Source organism: Tursiops truncatus, chromosome 3, assembly GCF_011762595.2.
Source record: "Tursiops truncatus isolate mTurTru1 chromosome 3, mTurTru1.mat.Y, whole genome shotgun sequence".
NCBI lineage: Eukaryota > Metazoa > Chordata > Mammalia > Artiodactyla > Delphinidae > Tursiops > Tursiops truncatus.
Genome location: NC_047036.1, coordinates 72,623,607 through 72,638,458, shown reverse-complemented (window position 1 = coordinate 72,638,458; position 14,852 = coordinate 72,623,607). Strand labels below are relative to the sequence as shown.

Here is a 14,852-nt window from a genome sequence, read left to right as displayed (position 1 = left end):
AAGAAAGCGCAATGGAAATCAGGATTTGTTCACCTCACATCCACACATCAAGTGCATCATGGGGAAGTGGAAAAACAGCAGATACCATAAACATGCTGACATGCTAGCAAGCAACTCCTAGAATTAAAAAAAAAAACAACCCAGGAAATAAACTCAGAGGACATTTCCCCCTTTATTCTCTATGTTCTGCTTACTCGATACTCAACAGTTTAAATTTTTTTAAACAGTCAAGAAGATGTAAATAACATGCCTAAATCAATAAAAAATTGAATTAAAGTTCAGTTCTTGAGGAAAAAACGTCTTAGAGTTCAAGGAAGAAGTAATAAAAATAACAGTAGACATATTTAGAATGATAACTTTTTTTACATCACTTTTGCATTTGCATCCATCATGCTTTAGAAAGTATTTCATATACATTTTCTTAAAATGCTCAAACATATTAAAAGTTTGGTAGCTCAACCCTGAATCTTCAGAAAGTGATCAAGAAATTTCTGATAATATTTCAAATGATCAAGATTTTCTTTTTTAAATTGTACCCAATAATAAATATCAAATATCAGAATATTATAAAAATATAACTTTCATCTGTCAGTTTCAGAGCACCTATGGCATAATAATAATCTGAATTAAAAAGTGAGGCAGTAATCACCTCTGAGCAAAATATAAAAGCCAAGCGTAAGATATATAGTACACTTTTCCGGTCACAGGTGTTGACAAAAGCCAATAAGAAAATACAAAAGTCAGGGACTCCCCTGGTGGTCCAGTGAGTAAGACTCCGTGTTCCTAATGCAGGGGGCCTGGGTTCGATCTCTGGTTGGGGAACTAGATCCTGCATGCATGCGGCAACTAAGAGTTTGCATGCCGCAACTAAGAGTCCACATGCCACAACTAAGAGTCCTCATGCCGCAACTAAAAGATCCCACATGCTGCAACTAAAGATCCCGCATGCCGCAACTAAGACCCAGAGCAGCCTAAATAAATAAATTAATTAATTTTAAAAAAGCATGGAATCATGGAAATGCCCAAGTTGAAGACGTGAAGTAGTTTATAAATTAAATGAACTTTAATAAACCCTAGAGAAACCATATTTTCCAAGTGTTTCTTAACAGGCATTCCTTTTAGGACTGACTCACTGAGCACTGGTGCTAGGAATATGCCAGTGCACCAGATACCAGGCAACAGTGATACAAAAAGTCATTGCTTCAATGGTGCCGCACAGATGGAATTAAGCTCATTAAACATGAATTTGAAATATTTTTAGTTTTTACTTATACTTAGCTTGTTTTCAGTTCCTCAAAGAAAGAGATCATAACAATTCCTTTTTTATCTGCCTGTGAAACATAGTTTAATCCTCAACAATCCTCCTTTATTACCAAACCTCTAACCTCCATAAGAGCTCAATAAACCTTTCTCTTGTGTGTGGTTTGATAGGTTACAATGGCTACCATTTCAATCGTAAGGCTTAATTTATTTAATTACTGCTGAATTACAATTACAGATTTCAGGTGTCCAACCCGAATCCCACCAATTTCTCTCTAAGCAGTCATTTCTTTACCATCTTCCAACCCACTGTAATTTATTATTTACTTTCTGCTTAGAAACTGCTCCTTACCTTTTACTATTTTTACCACAAGCTTTTAATCCATTCCTCTCAACAAATGTCCTTGCTTTTTGCCTTTCAGAGATAAGAGAGAGCATTACATACAAACCCCAACTTTCCAGACTTTCAGCTCCAGAAGAGTTTTTCGTGTACACCTATCCTTCCTTCTTTCCTGAGCCTCAGTGAAAGAAACATGTCTAATTCCTCCCTCAGACAGGCCGTCTGTCTCTTCTGTTTTCCTGCCCTGTCCATGATCTTGCCAAGGCAATGAGCCTTTCCTCCAGTTGTCAGTTTCTTCTTCTCTGTTGGTTCTTTTCACAAGGAAAGAAAACCAAACCCCCAAGTTTCCTTTGAACCAACCAACCTTCCTTCCTAAGCTATTATTGCTTTCTCCATTAAACTTCTTGAATAAAACAAACAAAAAAAACTGCTCTTTAACTGTGAGTTACTGTACAATTGTTTTATGTTCATTATGCCATTTAATTAAATCACACTGTAATCCTAAATGGTATTTATTCCCGTTTCACAGATGAAGAAAGTAGAACTGGGTAAACATCTGTGACTCAGCTGAAGTCAACCAGATAGTAGGCTGGTGGAGTTACGATCACACTTACTTTAACCAATGGTTCTCAAGCTGTGGTCTCTAGAGCAGCTGTATCAGCATCTCCTGGAACTTGTTAGAAATGCAAATTCTCAGGTCCCACCCTGATCTACTGTATCAGAAGCTCTGGGTGTGGGACCTACAATCTGTGTTTTAGCAAGCCCTTCACGAGATTCTGATGACACTACAGTGCGGGGACCAGTGCACTAGACCACAAAGCCCTTCTGTTCTCATTCTATTTAACTTCTCTGCTACACTTGACAGAGCTAGGTGTTTTCTTTTGAAGCCTTCTTTTCTACCAGAAACTCCAAACTACTATATCTTGATTCTCTTTCACTAACAATCTCTTTCACTAGCCTTCCTGCTAAAACATTGGTTAGCTTTACCAATGTCTCCCAAATCTCACCAACTCACCAACTTTGCTGCATGTTCCCTAGGACCTTCTCTTGTTGTAATCTCCATGTTGACCAAAGGAGTCAGTGCCCAGCCATTCACCACAGCCAGCATCTCTAGGTGACGTTGCTCTCTTGACCCCTACATTCCTACATTTAATTGGCTAACCAAATTTCGTCAATATTTATCTCTAGAATATTCTCAAACCTGTCACCTATCTCTATCCCCAGGTGCACTCCCAAACATTATAGGCTGGAATATGATAACAGCCTTCCTGCCTGGAGCTGCTCTTCTTTTCAATACCATCCTAAACATTTCCAGTTATCCTTCTAAAAAGCAGGTATAAGCATGTCATTCCCATTCAAAATTTAAAAATTAAAAAAAAAAAACCCTAACAAAATTTAAAAAACTAATCAGAATAAAACAAACAAAACACCCAACTTTTATGGCTTCCCTTTACCTAAAGGCTGAAGTTTAACATCCTATTCTGAGCATGGTAACATGGTGATTAAGCCAACCTAGCCTTCTGTCTCCTCTCCCACCACTAACTGCAAAACCTTTCTTCCTCCCCCAAACCTTTGGTAAATGTAGGCAAGATTAATCACGTTTCTTTTTTGCAGCCTAGGCTAACACTGTATTCTCTGCCTGGAATACCCATCTCTAACTATCTACTCATCACTTATTTAATAAACATTAAATATGACACAAACTCAGGGGCAGGTAAAATGAACAAATTGAATGTATCGAGTATAATGAGGTAACGTGCCCCATCTAAAGAGGGCAGCATCTACTCAAGACTTGAAAATTGCTGCCATGCAAATACTGCCATTAGAGAAAAGCCAGACATTCAGGTTTTCATGTGAAATTTCTCAATTTAAAAATTGAGCAAATATTTATTTATTTTTCACATCTTTATTGGAATATAAATGCTTTACAATGGTGTGTTAGTTTCTGCTGTATAACAAAGTGAATCAGCTATACATATACATACGTCCCCATATCCCCTCCCTCTTGCGTCTCCCTCTCACCCTCCCTATCCCACCCCTCTAGGTGGTCACAAAGCACCAAGCTGATCTCCCTGTGCTATGCAGCAGCTTCCCACTGGCTATCTATTTCACATTTGGTAGTGTATATATGTCAGTGCTACTCTCTCACTTCATCCCAGCTCCCCCTTCCCCCCATCCCCGGTGCTCTCATGTCTGTTCTCCACACGTCTGCGTCTTTATGCCTGCCCTGCCACTAGGTTCAGCAGTACCACTTTTTAAAATTCCATATATATGCGTTAGCATACGGTATTTGTTTTTCTCTTTTGGACTTACTTCACTCTGTATATTAAAAAAATCTAAAACCCTGCTCTGTGTACCATTGTGTGTCCACCAAATAAAACACATCTACAGGCTGTCAGTGTGGACTTTGGTGTTAGTTCTGCTAGGCCTAGGTATTCAAAGGTGACCAAGACAGGGCCTCTGACCTGAGTGGCTCACCTTTGGTGTCCAGCTCAAACACTAGCACAGGCAGGAGTAAACAAGTCCTCTACTCTGCTCTCATAACACTTTGTTTACATGGCACCTGCCAGAGTATACCCTTACAGCTAATTGTTTGCTTACTCCCTGAATCATCAGATCCTAGAGAAGCAGTGCTGTCATCTTCACCCTAGTAATGGTAGCACTGGCACACTGTGCTAGTAGCTGGTACTCAATTATAACTCTATTGGGAGGTGTCTATATATCAACTTGTATCAACTTCATTCCAAATGTTTAAGCCACTTTGTATTTTTCCCTCCCTAAATCGATATTATGTTTTGATTAGGCACCATGCTGTTAGATATGATCTCACTAATGAATCTGTCTCCTACAAAGCAAACCTAAATATGTTTTGAGTCATGTTTCAGTTTTATGCTATAATCCTAATATTTTTCCTACAGAGGTTTCTTGTAAGATGGTGGTCCAAACAAGGGCTGTTTACAGATATCCTTGGCAAATTCAATAAATTGTTTTAGTCTAGGACACATCTTTTCACTTTGAAAAATAAGAAAAAATGTGTTCATTTGTTCAGTTTGCTAATTTCAGGGTACAACTTTTTTTCCATTTAACAAAAGCACTAAAAAAGTCAGCTTTAACTTTTGTTACAGTTATATAATTCCTGGTTACGCTATCCAAACATTCTCACAAAGCTAATTTAAGCTAGGCATTGCCAGACTTGGAGGATGTCAATCAGTTTTCAGTGAACCAAAACACTAAGCACCAGACTCAAGAGGGAATTGCTTGACCATCACTGTTATTTTACTCTCAGTTGATCTAATTTCTAGACACAGACCCACCCCAAATATGTGCATATGCCCTAGATGGCTGCCATCTGTGAAGTTTATAAACATCAATCCTATTGAAAAAGAAACATGTTTTTGTAGCTACTTAGGTGTTGTCAAAATGAAGGAGGGTAAATATTTTATGTCTTCCCTATTTGTATAACCAGCAGTTAGAGGGTCCAGCCATATTTCAGGTGTTAAAAAATTTTAACATAATCTTTGTCATTTTATTCTAAAACTCTGCGTGACGTTTTTGTGCATACGAATTCACCTACATGTGGACACTTGATTTCTTTACGTTGAAACTCCCTGCCTCGTGTTTATGTGTGCTGTAACCAAACTGTAAGGCTTACCTGCAGACTGTTGAAAATGACAAAGAGGACCAGCATCCAGAAGTGTCTGTAAGCCATGTGCAGGCCTCCCCAAAGCCATGTCATTGAAATCAGGGCAAAGAGATACAAAACCAGTGGAATTTCTAGACACCATAAAATAAAAAGAAAAGAAAAAGAATTTTTGAACTTCAGAATACTGCATAATCATACATATACACAAAATTATTTTTAGCTACTTTCTGGAGATACTCTCTATGTCTAAGCACTCATTTTGAAAGAACAACCTTGGAAATACCATTCTTACAACAGAGAAGAGAAGGCAACGGTAACGTTGCTGAGTCCACCTTCCTTCTGTTTTGCTGGTAGGCAGGGGACTGAAGAAGGATGAGAACTGTTCCTCTCCTAGACTACCACCTGCTGGACTGTTCAGGAACTGCCACCAACAACTGGGGAGATGCAATCACATTTCAATCCCAGGGAAGACCGGGTATATAAATCTCCTTGAAAGAGCTCTCTACCAGAAAATGGTAGGCAGCAGTGTGCTCTCAAAATTACTGTAGTCCAGTCTGACATTTTAAAACTTAAGTGATATAACTTGTTTGTATGTAATGGAAAAATACATATTTATCTCTTTTTCTGAGTGGACACCAAACGTCACAGCTATGGTTAAGAGCAAAGATGAAGTGAAGGATTCACTACTGACAACACTAAGCTTATTCTACCCATCATTTTATTGTGCAATTTGTTTTAATAGTTTCCAGAACAGATTTCTTCAGGGCCAAAGGACTTCATTACCCTTTCTACTTATTTTTGATATTTGGGATTTAGAATAACAATCTTAAAGAAGGGTTATTAATATTTAAATGGCAAGCTATAGAATATTTGGAAACTGAATCAGATCTTAGCAGCTGCACATAAACACATTTTCAAGCTACTGAAAGACATCAGGAAGGACCACACATCACTGACAACTCTCATGACAGACCTCAAAGTCCATATATATTCAACATCAATTAATGCCTAAAATCTACATACATTGTAGAAATCTGAACAGTTATTTACAATTTTAGCAAATTAAAAATCTTATTTTATTTTGAAACAATCTCAAACTTATAGAAGGGTTGCAAGTACAGTATGACAAGAAAGTTTTGTTTTTCCCTGAACCATTTGAAAGTTGCGAACCTGATCCCCCATCACCTTCTGAACATTGTAATGTATATTTTCTACAAAGACATTCTCCTACATTAACACAATACAACCATCAAATGAGAAAATTAACACTGATATGTTACAACTATCCTCAGATCCCACTCAAGATCAGTCGATTATTCCAGTAATTTCCTCTGTAGCAGAAGAATCCAGTTGACTTTTCTGTAGTCTTCTTTAATCTGAAATGGCTCCTTTAACAGTATGGAGGTTCCTTAAAAAACTAAAAATAGAACTACCATACAACCCAGCAATCCCACTACTGGGCATATACCCTGAGAAAACCACAATTCAAAAGGAGTCATGTACCACAATGTTCACTGCAGCTCTATTTACAACAGCCAGGACTTGGAAGCAACCTAAGTGTCCATCGGCAGATGAATGGATAAAGAAGATGTGGCACATATATACAATGGAACATTACTCAGCCATAAAGAGAAACGAAATTGAGTTATTTGTAGTGAGGTGGATGGACCTAGAGTCTGTCATACAGAGTGAAGTAAGTCAGAAAGAGAAAAACAAATACCGTATGCTAACACATATATATGGAATGTAAAAAAAAAGGTCATGAAGAACCTTGGGGCAACTAGGGGCAAGACAGGAATAAAGATGCAGACCTACTAGAGAATGTCCTCAAGGACATGGGGAGGGGGAAGGGTAAGCTGGGACAAAGTGAGAGAGTGGTAGTGTATATATGGACATATATACACTACCAAATGTAAAATAGGTAGTGGGAAGCAGTCGCATAGCACAGGGAGATCAGCTTGGTGCTTTGTGACCCAAGGGTGGGATAGGGAGGGTGGGAGGGAGGGAGATACAAGAGGGAAGAGATATGGGGATGTATGTACATGTATAACTGATTCACTTTGTTATATAGCAGAAACTAACACACCATTGTAAAGCAATTATACTCCAATAAAAATGTTTAAAAAATAAATAAATAAAAATAAAATGGCTCCTTTGAGTGTCGTTGGCTTTTGTGACTCTGGCATGTTTGAAGATTACCAGCCAGTTTGTCTTGTAGAGTGCCCTTAAATTTGAGTTTGATATTTTCCTATGATTTAGATTATAAGCTTTGCCAGAAATCACAGAAGTGATCCTGGGTTCTTTTCATAACATTCTATTGGATGGCACAAGATTTCTATTTGTCCCATTATCTAGGAGGCTCATTTTGGTCATTTGATTAAGGTAGTGGCTGCATGAATTCTCCATCGTAAAGTTAGTCTTTTTCCTTTTGTAATTAGTATGTATCTTGCATGACATTACTTTGAAACTAGGTAACTATCCTTTCACTTATCAAATATCTGATTTATGCGTTTACTTATTTTTATAATATGGACTCATATATTCTCAACGTAATGGGTTATCATCTATTACTACCATTTATTTTGATGCTCAAATTGTCCTAAGTCTGATTAGTGGGAACCCCTTGAAGATGGTTTCTGTGACTTCTGTTATGTCCTCATCATTCTGCTTTGGCCCAACAAGATGTTTCAAGCTCATCTTGTACTTTCCCTGCCCCAGTCCTGGCTTCCTTTAGGGTAGAATGGCGTTCAGAAACCAAGATCTGGGGCTGGGTATGGTCATTGCTATTGGGGCGCTGCTGCTCCTACGTCCTCTCAGTAGACAGAGCTGGGGAATACCTGTCTGCACACATCTGCACACACACTCATTTCCATCTAGATTTCTATATCTATCTCTGTACAATGAAAATCATAGTATACCAATATTTCCAATTCCAATCCAATGCCACAAGGTTAATTGGAATTGTATCTTTTTCTGTATTTGTAACTTCCTTCTCTGTTGGCAAGAAATGTATTTCTCATTATTCTTAAAATATTTACCTATTTGATCAACTCTATTGATTGTAACCAGTCTCCCACTGCTGTTGTCCCTGCCTTGCACAGATGGCCTCCCAAATCCACTCAGGTTCTTAGGAGCCCCGTGAGTACACTCCACCCTTCACACGGATGCCCCCTCACAATGATTGGCTTGTGACACTCCATGCTTGACACCTTCCACTGGATGCATACCTGGCTCTGTCAAACTAATGGCTTTAAGATGGAATTGTTCTGGAAGGGAAAAGAAAGGAAAGAAAGAAAGGAAGAGGGAACCTGAGCATTTTTTTTTTTTTTTTTGAGAAGAAAAAAGGCTTTCGAAGGACACCATACTGATATCTTGTCAGATATCCCCTTTTTAGAAAAATGTCAATTGTCTAAGTTATTACAACTGCACAGAGAAAATAAGAATAATATAAGACACAGTTTCTGCAGATGAATAGTTCCTGAGTCATCGATGCCTTACCACAGGACAGGAGCAAATATATTAAGATTTATTTAATTTTTTTAAAAAACATCATTTTTGTTTAATGAAATCATACAATTTGATAAAGGGCCAGAAGGCTCTTATTTTACTTCTGACAAGATACCTTAATACTTAGGAAATTGCCTAAGCTATGCTCGTGAAAGTTTTCAGAGATTAGGTATTAGTCTGGCAATTGCATCCTTTGCTCTCACTGTGCAAGTACAAAATTCTATTTATGTCTCTGTGTACAGTGTAAAAGGACATGCATATTTTGCATGAACAGCTAGGAACCAAATTTTCAAAATTTGGCCCGCATGTTCCTGCGAGTGCCTAGAGCCAGACAAGTGCTGTGTTGCTGAAAAGCTCCCTGCGGAAGCCAGAAGAGCATACCGGGGCTGACTAGGAACACCCAGGGCTCATGCTTTTCTGGAACTCTGCAGAAAAGTGTGGTAGTTTGGCAACCCAGATCAGAAACTGCAAGGAAAGAAAGCCAGTCATAAATAACTCAGTATACTGCACAACAGACCCCAGGCTGGTTTTCCAGCAGTGCAACACTAACGAAGACATGATTTCAGATGGAAGAAACATATCCAGAGGTACATCCGGATTTTGTGGGCCTGAACTTTTATAAAATTTGGAAAGCCTTCTTTAAAAAATAAGAATTTCAAAAGCATAATTAGGTAGAAGATCTTGGAAGAGGTCCATGCAAGTAACAGGCCCTAAAACGTATGCCTCATCAGCTTTATGGTGAACCTAAAGGAGGTACCTTTCACCTCTGGGGCCTAGAGTAACAATGACCAAAGGGAGAAGGGGTGTGAGAGTGGGTGATGGTGATGAAAGTGGGGAGGAGCATGTTGTTGTTTAAAAGCTACTATGAATTCCACTTGGCAAATTGAAAATTAATGTCCTTTTAATGAAAATCATTTAGTTATATATTTCCTAAGCTGATACTTCACGTTTGGTGAAATACTAGTAACTTTTCTGTTGCCTATATAAGTCACTGCTTACTGAAGCAGGCATTTATGATAGGTAATGTTAGAAATATATGTTTAGGAGTGAATTAGTTAATAGAAAACAGAATCATTTCGATGTTCCCGATAAAAGGGAACCCTAAAAACACAGTATTGGACCCATGGAATAAGGGTATCTATATAAAGACTGTGCTATCCAGAATATACAAGGAACCCCTCGAAGTCAACAAAAAATAAACAACCCAATTCAAAAATGGGCAATGGACTTGAACAGACATTTCTCTCCCAAGAAGATATACAAATGGCCATTGAGCACAGGCAAAGATGACCAACATCACTAGTCACTAGGGAAATGCAAATCAAACCCACAATGAGATATTATTTGTACCCACTAGGATAGCTATTGTCAAAAAACGAGAAAGTTACAAATGTTGGCAAAGATGTGGAGAAATTGGAACCCTTGTGCCTTGCTGGTAAGAATGTAAAATGGTGCGGCTCCTGTGGAAAATGGTTTGGTGGTACCTCAAAAAGTTAAACACAGAATTACCACATAATCTAGAAATTTCACTTCTAGGTATATGCTCAAAATAATTAAAACCAGGGACTCAGAGACTTGTACATCAATGTTCATGGCAGCATCATTCACAGTATCCCAAAGGTGGAAACAACCCAAAATGTCCCTCAACAGATGAAAGGATAAACAAAATACAATGTACACATACAATGGAATATTGCTCAGCCTTAAAAAGGAATGAAATTCTGACATATGCTACAACGTGGATAAACCTTGAAAACATTATGTTAAGTAAAATAAGCCAGACACAAAAGGACGAATATTGTATGATTCCACTTACATGAGGTGCCTAGAATAGGCAAATTCAGAGGCAGAAAGTAGAATAGAGGTTACCAGGAACTGGGAGGGGGAAAAGAGGGAGTTATTGCTTAATGGGTACAGAGTTTATGTTTGGGATGATGAAAAAGTTCTGAAAATAGATGGTGGCGATGGTTGCACAACACTGTGAATGCATTTACTGCCACTGAATTGTACACTTAAAAATAGTTAAAATGGTAAATTTTGTGTTATGCATATTTTACTACATGCTAAAAAAGACAGGCTTGTGTCAAGATGAAGTTCCACAATGAGGGAGAAAACAATCCTCAAAGTACTTAAAATACTTACATTAGCAAGAGTCACTCATGTGATAAACAAAGTAATCTGAAAAGGTTTTAGTGAAAGAAATTACTTGTGGAAAGTATCAAAAAAAAAAAAAGCCCGACAAGTGGATTTGTTATTTAGTACTACTATCATTAGTAAAGTCTACTTATGGGAGTCAGTAGATTCCATAAGATCTCTTTACTTTTTAGTGGAAAATATGATTTCAATGAATTGCCATTTGTAAAGGAAGTGTGGTTCTATATTATGTCTTTTCTTTGTAATTGCAGTCTTGGCTTTATTGCTATGCACCAGTGACAACAATAATGGCTTTATTATGGAAATCACACCTCATTTACATGAAGCTGAAATTTATTCTGTGTTTACAATCTTCTAAAGTACTTGTTTTAATTTTACCTCACTGATCTTCTGATTCTAACAATTTGGATGTGCTACTAAAACAAACTCATCAACGTAAAACAAGGAACACAACTGTGAAATAATGTGGATCTAAGATATTTATGGGTCTATTTCCAACAATAATCATGCATTATTTTTAAATTAGAAAAAAAAAGGTAATCAAAAAAAGGCATCAAAAGGTCTTATTTCTAAAATATGGGCCTTTATTCTGAAATGAGCAGATACTTGAAGGTCAAGAAGTTTCATTGATCTGATCCATTTCCTGGTGAGAAAATATTAAATGTGCTCTTGAGCTTTCTTAACAAGGGTTAATACACAATGTATAGTCACCCACCTGTATTCTCAGCAAATAAACCTAATGTTGTAGAAGAGAACAAGGCACATATTTCACAGAACTGCCAAATCAGTATTAGGATACTGTGGCTGGAACAGATAACAATAAACTTATGGACTGGATTTGTAAATTGTTCAAAGAAACACTCCATACTTCATCTGGGTAGTTTGCATTCCTAACCTTTGGTCACTAGTCCTATACCTGGTTCTAGTTTTAAGAGTTTCCTTCTTGCCTCAGTACTTCAACACGTTCCCAAAAGAGCTCTTGAGAACCATCTGGGCAACAGGGAACCCACTCTGAGTCCTGTGGCGCTGGTGTCCAGACACAGCTGCAAACGTTTGTTGCAGCAGGCTAGACTGTGTGTATGTCACCTGGATGATGTGCCAGGCTCTTCACTTTATTTAGCCATCCTTATCAAACTCATAATCTCTAGTGTCACCTGCTTTCAATGAGCATTTTAGGCCAACAATATCCAAATATGCATCTCCATCTCTCCTGAGTTCTAGACCTCCAGGTCTGGAGATCCTCAAAGCATCTCAAATTCAGTTCATTCAAAGCTAAATTCGCTATCCTTCCTCTCAAACTGTCTCTTCCTTCTGAGTACAGGTACCACCCTCCAAATGCATTTACCCCATGACTCATTTTTCCTCATACACTGCACCAAATGGGGGGGAGGGGGAGAGAACCACGCACAGAAAGCAGTCAGCACAGAGCCTGGCACAAAGCACGTGCTTAAAGAGCCTTACCTCCTGTCATCTTCACCCTCATCCCATCATCCTCACCCTCATCACCACCATGACTTTAGTCAAGTTAGAGAAACAGCATATGGCTATAGATAGCCTTCTCTTGCATCTTTAAAAGGCCAAAAAATCATGTAATAAACACGTTTAACTTTTTTGTACCTGGATTTCCCAAACTTATTTGGTGTTAGAACACTTATGTTTATCCTGATGTAATATGATGATCACATAGAGAGGAGGGTTGCTTTCAATGTGCAGACTCTTAAGTTCCAACACATCCAAACTGTCACTGAAAACTTCCTGACCAACCTATTTAACATGGACCTCTCCGTATCCTCTATTCCCCTCTGTCTCTCTTTGATACTTTCTATTCTATTCTATTTTTATTCTACTCTACTCTATTCTATTCTACTTTACTCTCTCCAATCCCCTCCCATCCCCTCCCATCCCATCCCGTTTCATCCCACTCCACTTTAAAATGCTGGCAATGAGACCCACCAATGTATTGTGACCCACAATGTGTAAAACTCTGCTCTAAAAGGTCATTTAAGTAGCTAGTAGGATATCTCAGACACAAGGTAGATAGAGTAAATGTAACTATCGTGGGAGGCCTACAGCCACCATGTTCGGACATGGATTTACCCTGACCCTTCCGGCTATACGAAGGAGGCAAGCCTAATTTGGAGGGATCTGTACAGGTGACACATTAGATCTGCAGGCAGAACAGAGAGTCAATACTGGCCTAGAGTATATTTTCCAGGGGTAAAGAGGAGGAATGTGAGCAAATTCTCAGAGGAGTCTCAAGACCGCTGGGACCCTAAATAGCGGTACTTTGTCAATGGCTGACTTGAGGCTCTCCTGGATGCTAAAGACAGTTCAGTGTCAGGCCTACTTTGAGGGTGATTTATTGGGATTGAAACAAAATGGCAAAAGCCTAGAATTATGGTCTCGCCTTGCAAAAACTATGTATAATTTTCAATTTGCAGGCTATAATTTTGAATCCAAGGAGAATAATCAACTTAGATGAGACCTACCCACATGGACCTTGCACGCACTGTTATTAGAGTAATACCATTTGAACTGTGTACTTCAAAGTTGCCAGAGAATATCCTACTGACGGGGATCAGATAGTTCTGTGATTCTTAAGGAAAAGGTTAAATGATCTGTTTTCTTCTTGTGAGGGAAAATGTCTTGAAACTATGGGAAGGAGAATTACCATTTGGTTTCATAGCCAACATAGTAATTTTCTACACACTTCAGAAATGTTTCATACAATCACATTATGACAAACGTTTTTAGAAGATCAGAGTTCTAAAACAACCATGAAGTCAGCCAACCAACAATCGAAGACTGGCTTAACTTAGCTTCCTAACTACATTTCCAGTTAATTAGCCATTAAGGAGTTCAGAACAGTCATCTCCAGGCATGCTCAGGCACCTAACAGCAATTCCCAACACACTCTGCTTTCGTAACACAATGAAAACACACAATGCATCTTTCAACCTGCTATATCTATATTTTAAGTCTTACTAGATGGTCCCATAATTTGGGGAATCAGGTTGCTATGTATTTGGCCATGACTAGCCAGTTATGTTTTAAAGATAGTTTGATAGTACATCACAGAGCAGTCATTACCATTTAATAGGCTCAAATTCAACACTGAAGTCTTGAATCAATTCTGACACAATGTCTCAGAAAAATTAACACTAAAAATAACTCTATATGTTCAAGAAAATATTTTTACAGTGTGTTAAGTATGTCAGTTCCCAGAACTGTTTCCTGGTAGAGACCCTCAATCTGGATAAATGCCAGCTGACCTCAACGCGTTATTTCCTTTCTTTAATTGGGCTCTGTAGCCCTCACATTACAAAACTGTAACACCAATTTAAAATTTTAGTTTATTTTAATTTCCTTTGCCATGTCACTATCCTAAAAAGTCTAATTGAATGAAATCTTTCGGTTCCTCTCTGTCAATGTGATTAATTGCATCTCTTCTCCCAAAAGATATTCTGGTATCAGATTATCAGGGCATTGTCTTGTCATAAAAATAATGTTATGTATTTCTCAAAAGCTTTGGGGATATTACTTACCCTCTGTTGTTAAATAACTACATCTGCAAATACAGAAAACTAGTATCAAACCCATATAGAGAGCTGTTTTCGGGAATATACAAGAACAGACCATAAAGTGGTATAATACCTGTGTTATATAAAAGCTTATCGTTAACCATTAAATAATGGCACAGAAACAGTTGTGCCAGGAAGGTCTATGCATATGGGAATGAACTAATATTTTATTGCTCATTCTTACGAACAACCTTGGATCAAGCCCTTACAGAGAAAAGAAAGAAACCATTGTGCTAAGAAAGAAAGGTAATCCCCAGATTGAATGGCATGTGTATGATCTAGGGAGAAGGAAGCTGTCCAAAAAAACATCTACATTGACAATATTTCTATATTAATGATCAAAGTAATTTTAACGAAGTGATTTGGA

General features: G+C 38.1%; 1 protein-coding gene across 1 annotated transcript in view; it reads right to left on the bottom strand.

Moving 5' to 3' along the window:
* Positions 1-14,852, bottom strand: part of ADGRV1 (adhesion G protein-coupled receptor V1) — a 564,070-nt gene that overhangs the window by 53,224 nt on the left and 495,994 nt on the right. The window contains exon 87 of the mRNA XM_073801943.1: positions 5,253-5,374. Within this exon, the coding sequence (XP_073658044.1) occupies positions 5,253-5,374 (122 nt within the window). The remainder of the gene's footprint in view (positions 1-5,252; positions 5,375-14,852) is intronic.